This window comes from Acipenser ruthenus, chromosome 10, assembly GCF_902713425.1.
Source record: "Acipenser ruthenus chromosome 10, fAciRut3.2 maternal haplotype, whole genome shotgun sequence".
Lineage (NCBI taxonomy): Eukaryota > Metazoa > Chordata > Actinopteri > Acipenseriformes > Acipenseridae > Acipenser > Acipenser ruthenus.
Window position 1 is genome coordinate 24,449,286 of NC_081198.1, and position 26,370 is coordinate 24,475,655.

The 26,370-nt window shown below is 34.3% G+C and overlaps 1 protein-coding gene across 6 annotated transcripts in view; it reads left to right on the forward strand.

Annotated features, from left to right (window-relative positions):
• The window catches only part of nfia (nuclear factor I/A), a 425,669-nt gene that overhangs the window by 168,221 nt on the left and 231,078 nt on the right, over positions 1–26,370 (forward strand). For 4 of the 6 annotated variants that reach the window (XM_034011610.3, XM_034011657.3, XM_034011647.3 and 1 more), the window contains exon 2: positions 21,273–21,804. In XM_034011610.3, coding sequence (XP_033867501.1) covers positions 21,273–21,804 — 532 coding nt within the window. Of the gene's footprint in view, positions 1–12,218; positions 13,630–21,272; positions 21,805–26,370 lie in introns of those variants that run through there. The other 2 variants (XM_034011665.3, XM_034011686.3) reach the window with 2 other exon arrangements.

Sequence of the window (26,370 nt, forward strand, 5' to 3'; positions counted from 1 at the left end):
AACTCAGAAATCAGGACAACAGTGGGCTGTCATTTAAACGTGTGCATATGTTTTGAAGTATTTTATTTATTATTTTATTTTTATATACATTTGATGCACAATATTATATAAGTTACAAAACAAAAAAGACAACATTTCGGTGACCATATACTATTTCAACCCGGTCCCGTCATTAACAATATCACTAGGTTACGGATATCACTTTGTTTTAGCTTAACAGTTGTATATATTTTTTTAAACTTAAATGCCTGTGTAGAAAACCTTAATACACGAATGGATAATAATAAATGCAATGACGTTTTACTGGGTAGATTGGGTTTTGAAGTAGCCTACCAGTAGTCCGACATATAGCGTCACGTGACAGCATTGCTAAGCTACAGTTCCAACTGTGGTTTAGTTTGTGTTCAGACGGCATCGCAATGGAAACGGGGTAATGATAAAGTGACCGGGGACCGAGTTTAGCCCTTCTGTACACAGAATAAGGATTGCGTAACTATAGCTACTCATGTCCCACAAACGAATACCCTAAAATGCTAACATCGTCCGAGTAATCAGAAGCTTCACACTTTAAAGTATTACTTTATATTATTTCCATGGCACAGTCCATAGGCTACGTACACTTTGCCATTACAACAATATAATGTGTCTGAATTTAATCCATGCCTATATCTGTAAACAGCCTGCTCAAGATTTTATAGATTTCCTAATGCTAATTATTTAGGGGGACGGGGGAGGGTCTGGAACGCCACCAGCTAAAAACAGTTTCCGTGATCTCTTCTAGCCTATCAGCCAAATATAAATAAAGCTGGATTAAACAGGTGCATCTAATAATTCCAACAACCCAATTGAAGATAATAGTTTCGCTGTAGAAAGCTTTGTGAAACGTTATATAAAGCTTTTTGTTTGTCTTTTTAGCTGAGTCGAGTTTATTTACAAACATGTCTCTAAAGTCTTTATTTCTTCCCCTAAAAGCGGATATGCGTGTAGGCTACAATGTTCCCAAAATTACTTAACGGGACACCAGCTTTATTAGTGCTAGTAGTCGTAGAAGTAGAAATCGCAGTAGTAGTCGTCGTATTATCTTAAATCCATTTTACTTCCTGATTAGGCAGGAAAGCCGTGGTGTGTTTCAATCGATTGCAATGTAACGACGACGCTCGCCTGTAGATGGAGCCCCGGGCTACTCAATTTATGTGCGGTTGAGCGTTCGGGTTAAATCCGTTTTTCATAGTTCAGTAACACAATCGATTCTGCAAAGGTACAGTCTGTAACCACTCGCATATTAGACCTGTCTAGATTGAAATAAATCACTATGAAATATGTCATGGAAAGATAGTATACATAGTTAGTGTATCAATGTCAATAAAAACATCACATATTTTAAACAGTTAATTTTCTATAGCTTCATTATTGTTATTATTATTTATTTCTTAGCAGACGCCCTTATCCAGGGCGACTTATAATTGTTACAAGATATCACATTATACAGATATCACATTATTTTACATACAATTACCAATTTCTACAGTTGGGTTTTTACTGGAGCAATCTAGGTAAAGTACCTTGCTCAAGGTTACAGCAGCAGTGTCCCCCACTGGGGATTGAACCCACAACCCTCTGGTCAAGAGTCCAGAGTCCTAACCACTACTCCACACTGCTGCCCTTCATAAGGCTAGTTACATTATTGTATGCATACATATAGCAGATTTTTTCTTTATATAATATATATATATATATATATATATATATATATATATATATATATATAAGAAAAAATCTGCTATATGTATGCATACAATAAATTGTTTTAGTAAATTATTCTTATTACGTTTTTCAACTCCTTAATATAAACATTTATTGCAATACTACTACTATTGTATTTTAATTAATTATTTAAATAAGTACCACTTTTGTTACAACTTTTAAAAAAAAATGTGTCCATGTAAAATGAAATGATGCCTTTGATAAATTGTGTAAACTATTTAGATACTCAACATATCTTGACACAAATAGCATTATTTGATTTATAATTAAAAATCAATATGATCATTGTAAATATTCCAAAGCCTATTTTACATGATGTATCGGTCCAGTATCAGGGCAATTATATAAAAGTTATCAATTCCTTATCAGTGTTTCCTTTTTTATTATTATTATTATTTTTGTTATTGCTTTTATATTTGTACATACAGCAGGCATACTAATGTTAAAACAAACATATATCTATCTATCTATCTATCTATCTATATCTATATCTATATCTATATCTATATATATCTATATATATATCTATATATATATATATATATATATAGATATATATATATATATATATATATCTATATATATATATATATATATATATATATATATCTATATATATATATATATATATATATATATATATATATATATATATATATATATAACGCACAGGGTCCTCACGCAGCGCTGTTTGCACAGTTACCCTGAGACTATTTGCCATCGTTGAAGGTTTTTTTTTTTTTTTTTTTTTTTTTTTTTGGCATTTACTATTTTTTGTACATTTTAAATACATAGACATTTTAATGTATATTGTAAATCTAATATTCGATATTATAAAAATAATACTGTTTTAAAATGTAATATAATACCTTAGCTTTCAGTTAGATATATGTTAAAAATTGAATATTGAAGCCACTATTTAAATAAACCAATTAATATGTATTATTGAAATGTATTATTGGATAGCGTATTCACTGAACGTTGCTTCTAATGTAATGCTATTTAACTCACTTAATGTTGATTTATATTTTATTTGAATAATCTAAAAATATCTCCATTTATATATATATATATATATATGAATTACAAATATGTAGCAATAAAGAAATGTATGAATGTTACATTAATTATCATGTGATATGCTTTTCTATGAATTCGATATGCAAAATTCCCAATTAAACTAATGAAATCGTAAGTTATAAACGAGATATATCTTATTTCTGTACAGTAGTCTACAAATGAACAAATAGGAATAATAGTAATTATTATTATTATTATTATTATTATTATTATTATTATTACCCACCCAACATTTTGTGCAGGATTCTTCAGAATATTAATGATAATTTCAAACAAAACAAGAATAATATTTCATATTCCATTAGGGCCAATAGGAGAGTTTTCACATCTCTGTATTTAGAAATACATTTCTTAAAAATATTTTTACAATATATATGTAAATTAATAGGTATTCTGTTATTTTTTAAAGCATATGATAATCACCCATGACGTTAATAATGACTGTGATTTTCTGAATATTTCTACATTGCAAGTGTGTCTGTCCCACTGAACCCAGCGTTTCTGCTATATCGCTCTGCTGGCATTTTCAACACTGATTAAAATCTCATATGACATCCTCCAGATATATCTGTGTGTTCACGACGTATTCACATTGTTTGTAGAGGAGGAATGGTGCTTTGGCACTCCAGATTAACTTCATTATAAGTGTTGCTGAAGTTGAATATGTAAGCAATGTATTAAAACGTCACTAGGCTAATTAGGCTTAAGAGAAGGGCATATATGCCACTGGTATTAAACCACATATTAGTGTTCAACGTTACAAAATGCATTCTTCTATCAACCTGAAGCAATTTACATTGGTATATGTACCTCTGTACCATCGCTCCCTCTACAACATGTTACAAAATACACACAATCAAACGAAGGTAAACTATCCCCATGGCTATTTAAAAATGACAGTACGTGCTTGAGTATAATTCTGAGGATAGGCCTCCCTCCACATTTGGTTCTCGCTTCGGTTCTCGCTTCGGTTCTCGATGCAATTACACAGCGTTACAGCACAAGCCCTGTATCTCTATGTATTTGTGTATTGTGTGTACCTTGCTGAACTGTCTCATTTATTCTGTGTCCATTTAATATAACACATCGACATCTCTGATTTGACACGTATTCCGTTACAGTAAAAAAATAGTATATAATTAATTATAGCTGCAATACATTTCTCTCTAAAAATATGTGTAGTCCCTATTCAAATGATGATGCTAAAAATGATTTGGAAGGAATCTGTTAAAGTCCAATACTTGCATAAGTGTTATGAACCTATTTTCATTAGGGAGGATATTAGCATTGAATTTGTAGCATTATTATACCGTTACATATTAAACAATTCAATTATTCATATGAACTTACCGTCATGTTTGTAGTAAGGTGTGTACTCCATAGCACTGGCTTGTCCTGCATTTTCTTAAGTGCCAGTACTTTCATTGATAGTACTACAGGTGTATATATCGGTTTCCTTAGTAGAAACTTTAAATATTTGACATATATGTTGTCGATAACTTATCGATAGGTACATCTATATATAATAATAATAATAATAATAATAATAATAATAATAATAATAATAATAATAATCTATATGTATTCCAATATGCGGTATTAATAATAATACATGATTATTATTATTATTATTATTATTATTATTATTATTATTATTATTATTATTTTAAACAGTAGAAACTTCTTGTTCTGCACATAAATAAATGATGTAATTAAAAAATGACACATTTACTTACCTTATAAATGACGTTGTGTTTACGTTCTGTTGTTAGTGAATTGCCATGGTTTCACGTTTTATAGATAACATCTAAAACTAAAGTTAGAGCCCCCTATAACATGTGTAATTCATTTAAAAAATGAACTGCGAGATGGCAATTCCTACAGCAATATTTTTATCTTTTAATTAAATACAGTTATTTTGTGCGACAATAAAGTTTTACAACATTGTGTTGGTGTTTTTTTTATAATATTATTTATTGTCACATTTTTGTATAACCTATACAAATTACTACTGTATACTTTATCTGTCAAAAAAAAAGTCGACCCAATTTTTATGGAATTTTAGGATTGTCGATATCCGATATTGTTTAAAGTAGGCCTATTAGTTAATTATGCGAAGTGGCCCCACACCACTGTACAAATTTCGAGTATAGGCCTATTGATACAAATCACATTCAAATAATGCTTTATTATATAAGCTATACAAACTATTAAAGTTTATGCAGAAAGATTACTCTATCTCATTCAATGAATGCAGCTTCAGAGATCCACCAGTGCGATCTGTTCTGGGATTTCAATCTAGGAAATCTAGTGCTAAATGATCACATGTATCCAGGTACTACTACTACGACTACTACTACGACTACTACGACTACTACAACTACTACTACTACTACTACTACTACTACTACTACTAATAATAATAATAATAATAATAATAATAATAATAATAATAATAATAATAATAATGGATTCTGTTTATTCCAGTCTTCGAAAAACATACCAAGAATGCTCTCACTGCACCCTTGACCGCTCGTAGCTCGATTGCCTTGCTATTTGCTCAGTCTCCAAGTCGTAAGGTGTTGTAAAGTTCTTTCAAGTCTATTTAAACGTTTTGGAGATGAGGGGTTTCTGCGCGTTCGTGCCTCAAAGCGCAACATTATTTTCGCTGGTCTGCTGAGAGTCGGCTGTGTAACTTCTTGGCTCAAGTCTTTCGGATCTCTTGTCCTAAACCGTACAGCTCTACACATCTTTTTTGGAATTCTTGGCTGAAGAAATACTAGTTGAAATGTAGGCTTACGCATCTACTGCTTTTATTTGTCAAACTCGAGCTCAAAACTCTTCAATGTAAAAAACTGATATTCTTGTTGAGTTTTAAAGTCACACACACACACACACACACACACACACATATATAATACATGGATAAAATCTATATTTGCACACTGAGTCATTCTTTAAAAAAAGGCATAACACCAGAGTAGTGACGTCAAAAAGTGATAATTCCTCTGGAGGAAAATATACTTGAACTTTGACCCATTTGACTCCTCGAGACCATCACTTTCAATTCAAACACAAAATATCTCGTTTTCAATCACTCGACAACAGCCACAGTACAGAGATGTGATCGACAAAAGAGAATACGTTAAAAAGATGTAAAGCTGGTACATTCGTATCTCAGAGAAACTGATAACGATATAGAACGTCTGTACAGCACTGAAACAGTACTTTTAAAAAACCGAACTGTACTACTGAACCTCATCTTCTTTAATATTAGCATCACAAGGGTATCCATGTATTAAACAAATAATAGATGGGCCTTTTCAGTGATTTACAGGAAAACAATTCATCTCGGGTTTTTCTGTGACAGTTTATAAATTACTCGACCTTCGGTCTCGTAATTTATGACGTCACAGAAACCATATACTATATATATATATATATATATATATATATATATATATATATATATATATATATATAGACACACACACACACCATCTCATGCACAGCTCAGTACTGTCAAATTAACTAAGACACCACAGAATTAAGACACAATGAGAAGACTGTAATTGAATCATTTTGCATGGATCACAGTCACGGCATCAATGCCGTGTACCTATTGCTAATGTTAGTTTTGCAGCTCACATGTTTCTCTGAATTAAAGGGTTAACCTTTCCAAATCCCTATTATTATTTACTAAAATTGTTACCACGTTTACTGCAATACTTGTCATTCCCTTTCGTGAAAGCGTGTATTTTAAACATCAAAGAATGTTAATCCAACCGTATTGATGGCTGCACTTCACTGGCACTTCGGAACTTACTAAAGATGTAATTTTTCACAGCAATGCCATAACAGTGTACACAAAACACATTTTTTTATTTGAGGGAACACAAATGCAAATTTAGAAAACTGGGGGTCACGGGATTAAACATGTGGCTGTCAGACATTTTCTTATGTTAAAGTTATTTAAACATTATAAACATGGGCCACATGTCAGGTTGCTTTAGCCTGCACTTCTAGACGGCACTCCTAACCAAATTCACCTTCTGATTGCTTCAGCCTGTAGTTTTGAATAATACGGTAACATACATTATTAATAAGATATTGCTTTGTAGTTGTACCGCATTCAAAATGCAAACTAAGTACAAAATGAATTTAACCGAGAAACGCAGTGCAATAAACATATTGACTAACTCAAAACAACAATACGTCATCAGGCCCTATATTGGGAAACTCGTAACTGCATACACAATGTTAACTTCCATTTTTAATAATCTCAAAATATTGTTTAAGTACGGTGCAGCTGAGAAATGAGAGTGTGTAAAATCTTAATTTGATTCATTTGCCCTACATGTGTCATTTATCATTGTGTAATAGTCAACATACGTAAAGATAAATATCGAAATAAAATAATAATTTAAAATGAAAGTGAACCTTGATAATTATTTAGCAATATAGTAATTTGCATTCATTCGGCTGGGCTCGAGGTCTTTTATTTATCACTGGTTTAGTAATTCAATCGCAAAGAACTGTCGTATTGAGCGTCATTAACACTCGACTGCTCCATTAACCACTGAAGCGTTGTCACCGTTACTAGCGTACGTTCAATACGTCCTCTAACAACAACCAAAAAAAATAAATAAAATACTAGCCAACATTCGACCGTGGGAAGCAGTGGTTATATTGGTCAGTGAAAGCTACATAGCCGAACACAGCTTCACTGCTTTGAAACAGATGGCATTCGTGCATATATTATTATACTGCTTTGGATTGGACTAGCACAGTGCACAGCACATGATGTCTTTTTTTTTTTTGCGGGGTCTTTATTGAAATAGAACGGAGTACTTTTTTATTATTATTATTATTATTATTATTATTATTATTATTATTATTATTATTATTATTATTATTATTACAGTATTGTATTATAACCCCTGAAAAACTCCAGCGGGAATAAGCCTATTTAAGTCGGCAAGACCCTCACCTCCCCTATCAGTTCCCTAATTGTATCTACCAAATACATTGTAAGGGGTTATAATATATTCTTAATAGTGAAAACGTAGCTCTTTGTGTAGTCTGATGAAAATGATACAATTGCCATGAGATGGTACTGCTGTTACAATATGTCAAGCCGTATATTAACACGCTCACTGCACACAGCGACATTGAGAGATTCGAATGGCTAATCGTATTCTAACAACACGTTTAACATCCACGAAAACAGAAAAACGGCTTTTCAGAAGGGCCCGTATTATCGTGTTAACAGGCTACAGTAGGGACGCCCTATGTTTGTCTTTCAAACGCTCCATGCGCCTAAATAAATGGAACATGGAGCGCCATTTATAAACCACTTGGCGAACTGAGACATTTACCAAAAAAACTTTGCATCCCAAACAATGAATAAAACTAGAAGCAAAAACCCAGATGAAAAACAAAACACACCACAAGAAAAAGAAGGGAAAAAAACGTATCAGAAATACATCAGTGGTCTTAAACGCGTATCACATATTTGGAAATTAAAATCCTCTGTGCATATTTATTACTGTCGTTTTCAAAAAATGCACCGCCCGAGTCGGTTGCCATTCCCATGATACAAACGAGCTCTCTGCAGCAGGACAAAAAACGAGTATATTCCTTCTTTGCAGGGCTGGAACGCTGACCCGAGCGAGCTGGCGCAACATTCCAGGGGCTGTGATTCGCCAGCGCCGGGAGGGGAGGGGAGGGAGAGTGGCGTACCGCCGCCGCCGCTTTGGTCGTGCGTGGTTACTATGCAAATACAGCGATTGCGGAAATAAACAAGGGGGGGACTCGCTGAATCGATCGCAACTTCTGCAGAAAGTCTAACAAGCCGAGCAAAGGCAGACAGAGAGTGTCCAGTGAGCCAGCCGGCCTTGCCAAGCTTGGATCGCTGTCAAAAACCAAGGGGAGAGCGTGTATTGCAAATCCTTTCTATTCGGAATTAAACAAAACAAGCAGCAATTGGCCACTTTTTTTCTTTCTCTTCCGGTTTTTACAACGACTTCAAGTTTATAAGATTTTTTTTTTTATTATTATTATTTTGCATTTAAAAAATAAACAACAAAAAGCGACCGCAAATGAAGCACTTCGGCTCAACATTTTAAACTTTCTCACGTACTCTTTACATGGCAATGGTACGTGCATATATGCATACAAAGCATTGTTCTTTTAAATAGCATTATAGTTTTAGACATGAATGCAGCAGTGTTTATTGTTATGCAATGTAATTAAAAGTGTTTTTATTGCTGACAGGGTATGTATAGCAACTGTATCGTTAAAGGGACACTGCAAATACTGCGTCCTGTTTTATTTATTTAGTTTTTCTTCAGGAAAAGTGCTGAGCTTGTGACTTCCCGTAATACAATGCATCGCTTGCTCGTACAAAAATAATACGATAAATAATATACAATATAGTAAGGTTACGTGCATGCTGTTCTGAAACGTCTGGTTTTAGCATTTAACGTAATAGAAAACGCATGCTGGGGATACAAGAGTGACGTGTTTCGTTTCCAATCAGCGCCACTGTGTTTTTAAAAGACTGGCTTGTTGTCCAATCAGGGACAGTTGTATTTTTCCGAATGTTATGAAAAGAGCTGTTGACATGGAGTGGGCGGGACGCAGTGTATGAAGTTAGCTGAACTGTGCAGCAGGTTTCATCGCAGTGTAACTTGCCTGATACAGTGTGCATAATCCGCACAAGGTATTATAGCGCATGCAAACCAAGGCTGTCACTGTGATCCTTAACACGGTCAGTTCACAGGTTTGATCTTTCAGAGACGGTGTCAATGCTTATTTCACTTCATTTCACAACAAATGCTATATGCAGTAACGTATTTGGAAAAGATATATGAATTCTTAACACAATACGAATAGACATTTTAGCTGTTGTATTTGTTCTAGAAATGGTTACTGTAAATATACAACACTGTATCATTTCACCATATTGGACACATACAAAGATGCAATGCAGTACTTGGAATGACTAGAGACAGCACAGCTATTTTAGCGTTTTAGAAAATAAATCCATTCTGGAGAAATGTTTTTCAAGTTTTAGGCTGTGTGAGGGGAGTATGAGGGGAGACTTTTTTTTTTTTTAACGATCCCTATATTTTGACAATGCGCCGTTCACTTCTTAAGCAACATGACACACAGTTATATTACATTTTGTTAATCATAGTTATATGTAGCATATATTATTCTCCTCCGCTCATGTTTTATTAAAAATGTAAACTGCGATACCGCTGTTTGTATGTTTGGGCTTTTAAATACAGCCTAAATAAGCAAATGCTAAATTCGATTCTGAAAGCATTAAGCATTTAACTCTGGATATCCCTAACAAAACATAATGCATGTATTATTTTATATAGATTAACAATGGATACCCGCAACAAAACATAATGCATGTCGTATTTTATATAAATGCATTTCAGATTATAGGCCCGCTGTTATTTTCTTGAAATGCCATAATTACAAAGAACTACAGTTCCCACAGCACGATGCACTGCGCACATGCGCTCTATATTTTTTGTATAGTTTCTCGTCTTTTGTTGTTATTGCAGACGGAGGAGGGCCAAAGCGGGCGCAAATTCTACACTTAGTTAAGTCGTCCATCAAAAAACAAAAAAAAAAATGTGAAAAAAAGTTATGAGAAACCAGTTTATAAAATAAAATGACGTACTAGTGTACTGTACATGCAAAACAGACCATTTCTGCAAACATCACGTGCCACGAGCCAAATATATTTATTATTATGTACACTGGGCTGCAGTCCAACGACAAACTACACAATATATTTGCATGTATGTTTCTGTACATGTATTATATATTAGGACATCATTTTAAAATCAGATTTGCAGTTTTATGATATGATACCTTATATTATCATAATTAACTGAACAGTATTTTTTAATTAGTTTTTTTTAACAGCTATTTTAAAAGAAGTAGTTTAGATTTAAAAAAACACCCATAATAATATGTATTTTTTTTTTTTTTTTTTTTTTTTACAAAACGCACCATTTTTATTTAAATATAGGTACTTGTAGGTTGACCCAGAGACAGGGGAGGACAAACACAGTTATCACAGCTTTGTTGTCGTTATATAGTTCACAGGCATGTGAACACAGAAAGCGGGCTACTTCGATATTACTCAAAGCCAAAACCAACACAATTCTTAATCCAAAACAATAAACTGTAACCTCGATTAAGAGGGAGCACGTTTGAGTTTCCTGAGCGTGAGGAGTTATGCAGTGAGGTATGTACAGTGCAGTACGCATTTGAACAAACTGCACCGGCGCATGCAAACCAAAAAATACAACTTTAGGTTTCCTCGGTCTGATCCCATATTTTATCTATATGGAAGCAAAAATGTAAGTCATTTTAACAAACAAATAAAAAAACAAAGTCCCTTACACTTAAACGTCTCTATATTTACAGTGGAATATGATTGCTACGTTGGTAAAACCCGTCGGCTGAGCAAAAGATACAAATGTAAATATGTAAACCGCTATTATATTTGCTGTAGTTGTGTTTAGTACATATAAGTAGTAGATGGTGTCGTTCTGCCGCTATAAAGAACTGTAGGTGTGTTTTAAACTTGCAGGAAGTGCTGTTTTTGGCAGCATGCATAATATATCTGAAACACTGTAAAATGCGCCTTCAGTGCAGGCATACGTCAGCGATGTAATGCTTTAAGATGAATGTTATTACTGACGTTACCCCTTATACAAATGGGTGATGTTTCTTTAAGATACATTCTACTCAATACACATCAATGTAACAGTCATGTACACTGCAGTGTCCCTGTATTACGGCTACGGGAAAATGTTTTATATAAAGGCTTGGGGTTTCCTAACAGCAGCTCTGTAGTTTTCTGGGTGAATACATGTACATGTTAATCTGTGTTTGAACTCGTTTATGTTTCAAAGACACTGTTCAGAAGGGTTAGCGTTCTGTGTTATATAATGAGATATGTGAGTTTGTATGCAGATTGATTGGTAATCTTCCCGAGCCTGTTTTGTTTTCCATCATTTGTGTGGGCTTTTAACATTTTAGAATCAAATAATATATATTTACCAACACACAGCCAAATATTTTGCTGATGTCAAGTAACTTGTTTTTAGACTGCTTTTAGTTTGTCGAATGCCTCGTGTGTTGACGTGCCGGTATAGTTGGTTTCCTATTTAAAATACCTGCTTTTCCACTCGGAAGTTAAACGTACCTCTCACTGCACTCTTTGCGCATTGATATAGACTAGGCATCGATTTTGTATGTTAGCTTTGTCGGTACAAGTTCAATAACACCGAGGGCATTTTATTCCGCTTCAGAGGGAGGGGGCGTCTGTATCACAGCAGCATTGAGTGCATTTGGAATCTTGTTTAGTCAGATCGTTTATGTATTATGATTTATAGATTGAATATATTTCAGACCGCTAAGCGATTCCTGGAACAGTTACTTTATTAATATAATTGTTTAGTTAAATATGACACTTTTTGTGCCCACAATAGCACTTTAAGGTTGGTAGGGCGTACGATGTGAAATACTAAGAAGTTAAGAATAGGACGCTTGGTCTCTGATATACTGTGCTTTAAAAAAGAATGTTCATTTAAACGTCTTTTTTTACCCTGGTTTTATGTTCCTTGACATGATAATGAAAGCTAGTACAGTATTGCATATTGGGTTTGTATACAGGCTGGTTGTGATTTGAACTGAGTGTATATGCTGCAAGGCAAGAACGCTCGGGTTAATTCTATTTTGGAGCGGTTACATTTTCCTGTCTTTCCTTGTTCTAAAGTTAAGGTTTGCCGAATCATCCATTGCAACACAAAGTACTGAGAGATTGAAAGGGAGAGCTGCGTCTTCAATCAATAGCTCATAACTTTATGAACTGTAGTTCCAAACTTTACCATCCTTTTATTCTTTCTTTTTGGAGAAATATTGTACCAAGTCATTTTTGGGTTTTGTACTGAATGGAAGAAATCTCTGCTCTTCTTATTAAGTGGAAAGTGCGTTATTTCTCGGACGTGCGACTGAGCTCCGTTATCAGGGATTTTATAAACATGTATTAGTTTATTATTAAGATGAATGTATCTGGTTACATTTGAAATGTTAGTGTTCGAACTCGAAGGGGTCGCTCATACAGTTCTGCTGTTTTCATAAGAGGGAAGCTTGTTTTTATTATGGCACTTGGGTATACATGTCGCTATTTATGTAATAGTATAGATTTATACAGATTGTTTAGACGGACATGTTGAGCATTTTGATTTAAAGTAAAACGTTGCAACGTGTATATAACAGACAAGTACATTCATTGCATGCCTTTACTAGGTTGCGGGGGTTAGTGCTATTTTGTGGTTAAATTCACTCGTATGCTTGCGTTGGTGTGCGTCTAGGGAAAGTTGCCTATGTGAAAGGAGCGCGCTACGTCTTTAACAGCCGAGTACAGTATATGTGTATAGTACTAGTGGCTGTAACTCTAGGCGGGGTTAAAGTTCAGCTCTATGGAGCAGCAGAGCGCTGTTTGCAGTTTACGGAGTTGGAAATGTGAAAGCAAGAAGCAGGCTTGATTTTTCCCTCTCTCTCTCTCCCTCTCTCTTTCTTTTCACACACACACACACATACATACATACATACACACGCACACACACACACACACACACACACACATATATACATACACACACACACACACACACACACACACACACACCTCCAAACCACAAATAAAACACAGCAGTCATGTATTCTCCGTTATGTCTTACCCAGGTAAGTAGATATTTTCTTTTTCATTGACAGTTTTGCAGCATTTGTGTTGTTTTTTCCCCCTTTCCAGCGCCGGGACTACGCGAGATATAGCTTTAAGAAAAGTAACTTTGTGTCCATTAGGTTGCATTCCATTTCTGGCACAGCCATCTGTGTAACCACATGGCTGATGGCGCCTACCTATTAATATATAGATATCTGATCGATTATTTCTTGTGGTGATTTACCGAAATGCCATTTGCATGTATTGAGTTCCGATTTAAAAATTGCGTTAGGATGTTTTTTCACAATGCCTACACGATCCATGCGTATTTTAGAGCAGTACTGCCGGGCTGTCCCGCTTTGTTGTGGACGAGAAGAACATGTTCCTATGATGGTTTAAACGACAGTTTTGCGATTATTGCTGTTTCATTCCTTTTGCGTTGGCAAGGATTTGGTGGGTTTGTGAATCATTTGGACGCAATTACATTCGCAGGACCGTCTTCGCTGGTTCAGTTTGAACTTGACCGCGGGTGTCAAGCTGTCTTGGTTTTCACGTTATACTAGGCGATGTAGTAAACTCGTATTGATAATATTCGACAGATGTACGGCATGTCTTTTCATCTGCTAAATTAGTTGTAGTAGTATAACGTTATTTAACAACTGCATGAGTGAAATGTTTATTGTGAAGTTCTAAGCCTGTATTCAGAAAAATATCATCAGAATATGGGTTACATGAAGTTGCTTTGTTTTGTGTGAACGTTTCTCTAACGTTTTAGAACTTTATATTAAATTGGCATGCCCTTATTAGTATGTTTAATTGCGAAAGTATATGTATGTATCACTGCGTATCTGTATATTATGTATATACGTATGAATGCATGAATGCTTTTAGAAGTAAATCCTTGCCCTTGTGCGATTTTTATTTTGAGTTGTCAATTCTTTAAATCTAGTTACCTTCCGGGATTTTCCTCTCTACTAGCACCACTCCATGCAACACGTGTAAATATATATATATATATATATATATATATATATATATATATATATATATATATATATATATATATATATATATATATATAGTGATCTTAATGACGCCGTGCTAAGTTTCTTACACTCACTTTTTCGTGTTTATTTACGCTCTCCGCATCACGACTGTGATAAACAATAATAGATATAGAGTGTGCATTGTTGTTTAAAATTGTAAGTCAAACTGAGATACTGTATCCAATCGCCAGCAAATTCAATAATAACACGTTACATTTATTTAAAATAATAATAATACAAAATACTAAGTGGTCTTTGCTTACCAGAAATAACATTTCTTTAGCCAATAACTATTTGTAAAGACATAACAAAGCTAAATATATATTGGTACAATAAACCATAATTACCATTGAAAATAGCTTTTAGAAATACTAAATAACTTATCATATTTAGTACCCACTTTAAATGAGATATTTTAAGTTATCAAGTAATTTAAAATAAAAGTGTTAACTGCTATTTGGGAGAATAGATGGATATCTATATTCCTGTGTGTGTGTTAATTATAAGGTCAAGTGGATTTTACAGTTCATGTGTTGGACTCGATTAGTAGTATTGCAAGGGGCTGTTAGTGTGGGCCTAGGAATCTGCAGTGTAGGAAGACATTTCTCCATAACATTGTGCTTCACAGTTATACACCCCACCAGTCTTTTCAAACAGACCCTCCTGGCACTGCCATACTGCTGCCCATAATTTGAAGACCCTTCATATTTGTGATTTTATAGGTAACCAGCATTGTGCATTTCTTTCAATATATTTCAGGTTATGACTAATGCAGTAACAATCACAAGTAAAATAGAAATGCTGTGGGGTTTCTGCCCTTTAAATACTGTCCAGTTGAGTTTCTGACTAATCAGCTTCAAAAAACGGCAAGCTATTATGTCAGGTATTATGAGACTAACTTGTATGTCTGCCTTTTAAAGTTGTATACAGCTTTACAAAAGACATTCACTATTCATACAAGCCTTTATCACCACCATCGAACATCTTATGCAGACTCACACTGTTTTAGTTATTGGTAATGCGTTTAATGACAATCCCAATCCGAATGATCTAAATTGTTATTCAAGTTGTTCTATGCTTTTATTGGACTTCAGTTATGTTTTTTGTAAAACCAAATTATTTTCAGCTCATTAGTGCAGTCCACTAAGATTAAAATAGTTATTATTACAGTTTTTTAAATAATATATATATATATATATATATATATATATATATATATATATATATATATATATATATATATATATATACGTAAACAACACTAAAAAAACAACCTTTCACAATTAAACAAGCACATCAGCAAATTGCTTGGCTTCTGAAAATCCTTTCCCTAAATATTCAAACCGTTTGTTTAATTTCACAGATTGTTTTAACAGCGCCTTTTTGAAAGCTCTGCAGCTACTCTGACAGGACAGACAGCACAACAAAAATAAACACAGACGCAGGCATCTTATTTCGAGAAAACCTGTATCATGTTTACAGAGAAGAGACTCATTTATATAATAACTAGGGGCTTCTTTTTGTATGCAGCATTTCCCAAACTTTAACCAGAGACAGGGCCTATTGAAATAGCCTCCCTTTAATTAAATTACGCTTTTAAATAAAATATTTGGTACGAGCTGAATTAAAATACAGACACTTTTAAATAAAATATTTGGGATGAGCTCAATTAAAATACAGACACTTTTAAATAAATTATTTGGGATGAGCTCAATTAAAATACAGACACTTTTCAACCTTATAACAGAAGCAACTTGCATATCTTAAAATGCAGGTTAGATTTGAAAAAGCCCTTTTAAATATGAAATATTTTTTAGGTTTGGAAGTTGCTCTCCATACTGTGACAGAAATTTTTTTTTTAATAGTTAAACCCACTTGGCATAATTAGGGAAGCATTCATGGCCTGATTAATGTGAAAGCTTCCTTGTTGTGGTTTTCAGGACGCTCTGAAAGTACCTTCTACAGGGTTACTGCAGCTGTAGTACCAATCTCTTTTTTAATAGAGTTAGTTTTGTGTCTTGTGGTGTACTCGTAGCGTGGGTGTCAGTAAAGTTGGATTACCATAATTTGTATTTTAAATTATAGTTATTTCTGAATTGTTGTAAAAGCCTGTTATTTGGGTCTTTATAGTTGTCAGCAAAGGTATGCTTTGCTTAAGCTTAACAGCAGCAGAGAAGCCTGACCACAAAGATTGCCATTAAGAAGATTGGAGATTTGTTTTTTTTGTATTGTAAAAAGTTATTTTAGAGTAGATTATATTTATTTTTTAAAAACTTTTGTATCATACTGTTAAAAAACAAAGTTTTGGAAAAAAAAAAAAAATGTGGTAAAAGCGAGCCACATTATTACAATAGGAAATACTAATTGGGATTGCAGTAATGCTGTTTTTATTTATTTATTTTTTTAATCGTGTTAGTGGCCAGACAGTGTTGCTTTCATACACACATTCTCAACCTTTAGCCCCTCACCAACATACTGCTAAACTGCCTTTTTCTCTGTTGGCTGTAAGATAAACTGGAGCTGTATGGATAATATACAACATAAATTGCTGCACGTTTAGACCATATCAGACAGCTCAGCTTGGAGGTTTGTTTGAGTAAGTTTACGGAAAGAGCTCTTGGTATTAAAATGCAATAACGCAAAGAGAACACTGTGCATATATTTATAAATACAATTTTAGATCAAGTTTATACATGTATTCAATGATACTTCTCCTTTCTTTGTTCCTGAGCTCAAATATGTTTTTTATTCTCATGTTTCGGACATTACATCATGTAATGTCGGCAGTAACATGACACGCAACACATTTTAATGTCAGAGTTTATTTTAACTTTCCACCCCTTTTCTTCTCTTAACGTCCAATTAGTGCCTTTAAATGCAATTATCAAACGGCACTTTTAAAGAATGTATGATTCACGCTTCAGGTTTTATTTTTTTATTTTTTTTTGCCATGAATAGCAGTTATTTTTGGGATAACCTCTTCCTGCTTCTTCCTTTTTCCACCTGCAGTTTGGGAAAAGAAAAAGGAAGGTTTGGGATCTTGCTTCTGCTTCTGCTCGTTAGGAACATCCTGAGCAAGGGCCCCTGAGGAGCCCTACACTTACCTGGGGTTGGGCTTGATAAGATACTTCTACTTAAATCGTTTTTCTCAGCCTAGCTTTCGCTGCACTCTCCCCTACATTTACCTGGGGTTGGGCTTGATACGATACTTCTGCTTTATTTAAATATCTTCTCTTAGCCTAGCTTTCGCTGCACTTTCCCCTACATCTTGTTTTATTCTTGTATTGGTACAGAAAATGACAAATATTTTATACGAATTACAGTAGTACAGTAGTGAAATAATATATATATATATATATATATATATATATATATATATATATATATATATATATATATATATATAAGTGCAGTGCAAATGTAATATTACAAAAATGAAGGATCTGCACAAAGTGGATTTTTTAAATCGAATAGGTTTATTTTTGTCTTGTGAAGTGACTATATACAGTTTACTAAAAGCAGACACGACACAGGCAATACTTATCTAAAAGGTACAGCATTCTTACTAAAATACATTTATATACAGTTTACTAAAAGCAGACACAACACAGGCAATACTTATCTAAAAGGTACAGCATTTTTACTAAAATACATTGTAGCTGCAGTAAAATACAAATAAAACATATATATGTTTTATATATATATGTATACATCATATCTTTTTGTTAGTTGTTTCAGTTGATTAAAGTAAGCATTATACTTCCAGGGGCCTAACATCCCTTCTTAAAGTTTCCCACAGTAAAAGCATAGCTAAGTTTAGTAAAGCATATTGAAAGCATTGTAAAGCAGAGGTAAGCATTGTAAAGCCCAGAGTGGTACAGTAAAGCAGATTTAAAAACATGGCAAACCCTGGTAAACTATGGTTAATTCATAGTACAACTGTGGGGAAACATGAGGAAATACTGTGCATATTTCCCATTGTAATCTTCCATAGAGGATGTAGTGTAAAAGATCTGTCTTATACTGAGCATTCCTCTGGATGACATACTGAACTGTCTGTTACTGCATGGAGATCTGTCAGCATAGTCCAAAGTAGGAAATCTGTTGTGATCTGCTTAAGGAGGCTTAAATCAAAGGTTCTAGTCATGCTAGCGATCCAACGTGAACCTTAGTTCAAGGAAAAAAAGAAGGATTTTACACAGTGCAAATCTAGAAAGTGTCTTATTAGAGAAGGACTTGGAACAGAACATGTTATGTTCCCTAATAAAGTTATTTTATTACAGGAGTCGTTCACCATAGAAGCGCACCAGTTTCCCTGGTGAAGCTATGGGATTAGGTCAGATCGTAGTTATTAGCTTTGCAAAGTATTTTTATTTATTTATTTTTTTTAAATTTCTAATTGCTTTTGACAAACGGAACCCATCTCTTGCATGGTTTATATATACAGATATGATGCCTAATTCTCAGATTAAATACCTAATAACGTTGAGATGGTTTAGCTGTTTTTTTCAAATCTCTTTTGGGGATTGTTACCTGTTTGTATCTGATGAAAGAAGTCAGTTAAGCTCACAGAATTACTGGCCAGATGTCGGCTTGCTTAATGTAAAACAAACAAAAAAAATAAATAAATTGACAAGCAGCTAGAGATCAGGCTTCCACAAATTGCAAGAAAGCATTCTCTGGCCTTCGAGAGGCTCTGGGTAAAATATATATATATATATATATATATATATATATATATATATATATATATATATAAACAAATCATTCAACTAAATATTGTGAGGGAATTAGTATTGTCATAAACCTATGAAGAAATAGCAAGCTTCCTAATAAATAAAATGATTTTTTAGCAATACAGCAGTATTTTTTAACCAGAACCTATCGGACGCCAGAGAATATTTATATATATTTATTTATTTATTTAAAAAATGTAATGTAGGTACATAAAATGTGAATCATTTATTTATTTAAAAAGTCTATTATATCAGGATGTTTCGTACTTCTTCAGCTGGATAGAAAAAGCAGTGCTGTCCGAAACGTCCTGATATTATTGACTTTTTAAATCTACTATTCACATTTTTATGTACCTACATTACCTTTTTCTTTTTTTTTCTTTTTGGTTTTGCTCATTTTGGTACATAGCTGTTTAATTTAAAAAAAATATATATTATATATATATATATATATATATATATATATATATACACACACACACACACACATTCACTATTATTGTGCAGTATTATTTCTTAATACACATAAATTATATAAGTAAATATATTATGTAAGTGCAAAGTAGATTTTTTAACTATATAATGTTTGGAGTCTCATATATTATACCACTTGATGCAGATTTCCAGTGCTTAGCTGACAGCTTTTGAAGTATAGACGTGGCTACCCTTGTTCTGCTTGGAGAAGGAGACCTGCTTTTTTAAAGCCTCTCTATAAACCAGGGTATAATAACCAGACTAGAAAGCATTTCTAGGATATTACTGTGTCCGCTAGCTTCATGCTAGAAACAGAAACGGAAGGTAAATTGTGTTTATTGCTTGCTTTAAACATTGGCTTTGTGTTCATTAAACAGGGACTGCCATCAGAATATTTGGCTGTTGTGTGTTTCCCTTCTAGGAAGAAGGTCTGTAATAGTAAATATGAGACTACACTTTATTATCACTGAAGTACTGTATTGACAGTCCACATTAGACATTAGCTATATACATGTTGTTGTATATTCCACAAGCTAAAATACCGTCCTCAGCATTGCAGAGGAAGAGAAGCACGGATGCTGCTTTCAATTGTCCACGTATTGTAAATGATAGACTTGGCAAACAGCATTTCAGTCTCCATGCAGGTCTGAGTACTGGAGATATCGAGAAAGTTTAGCTCTAAATATATATATATATATATATATATATATATATATATATATATATATATATATATATATATATATATATATTTAATGCAGCACGTCTCTCGCTTGATTATAAGCAAATACAAACCTGTTTTTTGCTAGTCACAGCTTGGTACAAAAGGCATTGCACACAAGCTTTCTGGGTTTATAGAAATTCCCAGTAAGGCAGACTGCACTTGGTGACTGCAGCCCCCTGCACAAATAAAAAATAAAAACAAACAAATGGTTGCTACGTATGGGGCCGTTATAGCCAGTATCCTTTTTATTATAATTGATATTTTTACCCAGTCACAATTCATACACCGCCTTGAATACTGGACAGCAGCTTGGATGTTACCTACACCAGCCCCTCCACACCACTGTTATCTGAGTTAACATGGCTTCTGCAGACACTGAATGAACTGAGGCCCAGTTTTCATTTTAAAAAGTTTTAGCCACCAAAGACATTGGTAACGATGTTAAAATGCGAAGACCACACTATAAGTGATATATTTTCGAATTTTCTGTTTAATGTGTTAAAAATATGTCCTGTTTAACATTTTTTTACTGCTGTTTTGTAATTGCTGTGCCATTAGTCATTTTTGTTTTGAACAAAAAAAAATTCTCCCATTTGCACTAGATATTTAGATCCGTCAGATTTAATTGAACACCGTTTTATTGACTTCTTCTAATTGATTTCCCCTTGCATTTTATTTTGTAGGATGAATTTCATCCCTTCATAGAAGCGCTGCTGCCCCACGTCCGAGCGTTTGCCTACACATGGTTCAACTTGCAAGCCCGGAAGCGAAAATACTTCAAAAAGCACGAGAAGCGCATGTCAAAAGAAGAGGAGAGAGCAGTGAAGGACGAACTGCTCGGCGAGAAGCCTGAGGTCAAGCAAAAATGGGCGTCTAGGCTGCTGGCAAAGCTGCGCAAGGACATCCGGCCCGAGTTCAGAGAGGATTTCGTTCTGACCGTCACGGGGAAGAAACCTCCTTGTTGTGTGCTGGCCAATCCAGACCAGAAAGGCAAAATGCGCAGAATTGACTGTCTGCGTCAGGCAGACAAGGTGTGGAGGTTGGACCTGGTCATGGTGATTCTATTCAAAGGTATTCCTCTTGAAAGTACTGATGGAGAGCGCCTGGTAAAGTCCCCACAGTGTTCAAACCCTGGTCTGTGTGTGCAGCCCCACCACATAGGAGTTTCAGTAAAGGAACTTGACTTGTATTTGGCATACTTCGTGCACGCAGTGGGTAAGTACCTTTCATTGTTGTTTTCACCAACCCTTTTGCTCCCCCAGCTTACAAAGACCTCTTATTAATTGCATCTTTTCTTTTGACTTTACCTACAGTAAACACAAGCACATTATATGAAACATTTTAGGCCAACTCCTTTTGTTCCTGCTTAAGGGTTTTAGAAGAGGTTGCGTCAATCTGCAGAGTGCTTTAGCAGTAAGAGGCCTAGTTTCTTTCCTAGATCTCCCTGAATGGGCATCAAATCTCCTTATTGTCACTCTCTCAGGCAGGGGTTCTTTCCAATAGGGAATTGTAGATCTTTATGATAGAACACTGTTAAGATATTGTGCTGATCTGTGATTCATTCAGGACATTTTAAGCTACAGACAGTTTTGCTAAAAAAAAGTATGGGAGAAAAATAAGAAGCACATTTTAAAACAAATCCTTCCAATCTGAAGAAAATATTGAAAAGCATTATTCATACATACGTTTTGTGAGTATGTTCTGTGTACTACAAATGGTCAGATACAATGATCCTAGAAATAATAGCTGTATAGTAATTTACCTGACTTAAAAGACCAGCGTCGTTTTTTATTCTTAAAATGTCTCTGTAAACGTACATTGATTGGGCCCTAACTGTATGGTGTGTAATTGTGAAGCTTTTCACAGAGCAGCCACCGTGTCTGAATCAAACAACAGGCCCCAGACCAGGTCTCGGGTACTTTAGGTTCTGTCACTTAGTCTTTGCTTGTGTGCAAAAAAACAAGGAACATGTCATTAATTATAAACTAATAATAATTGTGTGAAAAACATCAACAATTGCTAATATTTTACTGGTATTTTTAAAAAATTTTTTTTAATTAAAATGTATATTTTTAAATAGACACATACACACTTTGACACAGAAATAAGTTGTGGGTAGTTTGGCATATATATATATATATATATATATATATATATATATCTAGCTAGCTATGTGTGTGTGTGTGTGTGTGTGTGTGTGTGTGTGTGTATATATATATATATATATATATATATATATATATATATATATATATATATATATATATATATTTTTTTTTTTTTTTTTTTTTACTCATTAGTAAACAGTCATCAAGGGGATTGCATGTTTTTAGGGCTAATCCAGCTGCACAGTCCAAGCTGCCTAGACAGTAAAAGCCTGAGATTGTTTTCAGGGGATGAACTCTGTGTCACTCAGTCCTGTTATTAACTCAACAGCATCACATTATCAAAGAACATAGGAAGCATTAGAAAATTCATCTAATAAACAAAAAAATAACAAACGTTTATTTCAACTTCTGAAGAAGAACCAAAGGTCATGCTTATTTGTACAGAAGACATTTTAAAGAAAAGAGCAGTTTGGGACAGTGTTTCAAAGGCAGTGTCTTCAGAAGAGTGTGCAAGCCTAGCTTGGTTTTCACAAGACTGCCTCCCTGGACAAACATGCCGACAAAACTGCAGTTGTGTTTAATCTGGTTTATAACAGAGGTTTTTATTGAAAAAAAAAAAATCTACTTCAATTTGATCATATTGGACTTTGTTTGGATAAAGAATCTGTTTTTTTAATTTTTTTTTTTCTTTTTACTAAAATTAAACGTTGACCTTTTAATTGCATATTGATTTTTTTAAATTGCTAGGATTTTCATGGGTTTTTCATGTTCAAATGTTATTTAATTTTAAATTAGCTGGAAAACAAAAGTATAATTCATACATTAGTACAGTAAAAATAATAAAAAACAAACAAAAAAAAAACACCTGGAGTTAAATAAAGCTGGTACCCATCACATGACCTATAGAGGACAGAAACACTTCTGGACAGCATCACGTTATTCATTTCAGACCTTTCAGTTTCCTTTGCATGGTATGGTATCTCTTTGATACAGCAATTTGATAAATTCTGTTCTTTTAAAAATATATAAACATGGTCTTTTTATAATTTTCAAGAAGTGTTTGTTCCAATATTAGTCCCATAAATATAAATATAAATATACTTTAAAATGTATATATCTGAATTTAAAAAAGAAAACTGACATTTTCATCTAAAATAAGTGATCCTTATAAAATCTGAACGTTTCTTTTCAATCCCCATATTAGTTATCATGTAGAGCTACTATGAATGGGCCCATTGTAAGCCTCTGATAGTGTGGTACGAGGACCAATACCTAATAGAAATCTCTTCATTGGAAGGAAACAGCAGGAAACACTTCCATGGCAAAAGCAGAATGGACATTCAGATTTAATGAAATTAGATATAAAATGTTCTTTTGGCTAAATAAAATTGAAGCGCTCAATTATAACCCCTTTTAACTTGCAAACTACTCTTAAATGTGCAGGTTTTTATCTTCAGCATTATTTTAGCGTGGTTTGTATCTGATCAGAAAGGCTCATCTACGTGTGCATTTTATCTGAAAGGTTGGTTACACTGTATATAAGTAAATAAATAAATACAACTAGAATAATTTGTTACTCAAGGTTACTATTCTGGTTATTCGATTACAATTTGACACATATTGTGGTGAAGTCATTGTCAAAAACAGCAATTGCTTGTAATTTATTTGGTGACAATGTATTGAAAAGATGACGTGCAAAGGAAACCAATGCAGGAATGAATTCTGAAATAAATACCACATATTGTTCAGAACACATATTTTACAGGAGACCCTTGTAAAAGTTAACCACAGTAAAAGCACAGCAAAGTGTGCTTCGTAAAGCATAGGTAAGCATTTTAAAGCCCAGAGAGGTCTGGTAAAGCATATAATAAAAAAAGTAAAGTACACGACAGAACAATGCAACAATACTGCACACATTTACTGTGTGGACTTTTAGAAGAGGCATGTTCAATACTGCACACCTTTACTGTGTGGACTTTTAGAAGAGGCATGTTCAATACTGCACACCTTTACTGTGTGGACTTTTAGAAGAGGCATGTTCAATACTGCACACCTTTACTGTGTGGACTTTTAGAAGAGGCATGTTCAATACTGCACACCTTTACTGTGTGGATTTTTAGAAGAGGCGTGTTCAATACTGCACATCTTTACTGTGTGGACTTTTAGAAGAGGCGTGTTCAATATTGCACACATTTACTGTGTGGACTTTTAGAAGAGTGTTTCTCCCCTTCCTGAGTTGAAGGGTTACTGGATTTCTTTTACTGTAATGTAGTGCCAATTCTACTTTTGTTTTTCAGCTATTTCAAAAGTATGAATATTCCAATATTAGTTTAAATTATTAAATAGTAGCTAACAAGCTAAAGTTGATTCATAACAAAACTGACACAAAAAAACACCAATAAAATTACACTAAACTGATTCTACCATGGTTATAAGCAACACAGGACATTTAGATGGTGATTTTAAGTATTTGTTACAAAATAAGTTATTTTTGTTTCCAAGGGCAGTATCATGCAGAGCAGGGTTTGAAGCTCTTCTTTTCCAAGGGCAGTATCTTGCAGAGCAGGGTTTGAAGCTCTTCTTTTCCAAGGGCAGTATCATGCAGAGCAGGGTTTGAAGCTCTTCTTTTCCAAAGGCAGTATCTTGCAGAGCAGGGTTTGAAGCTCATTTCCAAGGGCAGTATCATGCAGAGCAGGGTTTGAAGCTCTTCTTTTCCAAGGGCAGTATCATGCAGAGCAGGGTTTGAAGCTCTTCTTTTCCAAAGGCAGTATCATGCAGAGCAGGGTTTGAAGCTCTTCTTTTCCAAGGGCAGTATCATGCAGAGCAGGGTTTGAAGCTCTTCTTTTCCAAGGCAGTATCTTGCAGAGCAGGGTTTGAAGCTCTTCTTTTCCAAAGGCAGTATCATGCAGAGCAGGGTTTGAAGCTCTTCTTTCCAAAGGCAGTATCATGCAGAGCAGGGTTTGAAGCTCTTCTTTTCCAAAGGCAGTATCATGCAGAGCAGGGTTTGAAGCTCTTCTTTTCCAAGGCAGTATCTTGCAGAGCAGGGTTTGAAGCTCTTCTTTTCCAAAGGCAGTATCATGCAGAGCAGGGTTTGAAGCTCTTCTTTTCCAAAGGCAGTATCATGCAGAGCAGGGTTTGAAGCTCTTTTCCAAGGGCAGTATCATGCAGAGCAGGGTTTTTAAATGGACGCCGTGGCTGTTTCTCCACATTGCTGTGTAGAGAAGCATTGACTGATGGTGAGGCTTTTGTCTCAATTGGGCTCAGAAGAATGCCAAGACTGGGTTTGTCAAGGTATGTGTGGTTAGCCCTTGGAATATGTTTTGTTGCTACTAGTCCATTATAGCTGCTTTTAAAAAGTACCAAATAATAAACACTATGATAAGAACATAAGAAGAACATAAGAAAGTTTACAAACGAGAGGAGGCCATTCAGCCCATCTTGCTCGTTTGGTTGTTAGTAGCTTATTGATCCCAGAATCTCATCAAGCAGCTTCTTGAAGGATCCCAGGGTGTCAGCTTCAACAACATTACTGGGGAGTTGGTTCCAGACCCTCACAATTCTCTGGGTAAAAAAGTGCCTCCTATTTTCTGTTCTGAATGCCCCTTTATCTAATCTCCAGATAGATGTGTGCAAATTCCAAAAACCACCAGTAATCATTTTTTGTTTTGTTAAA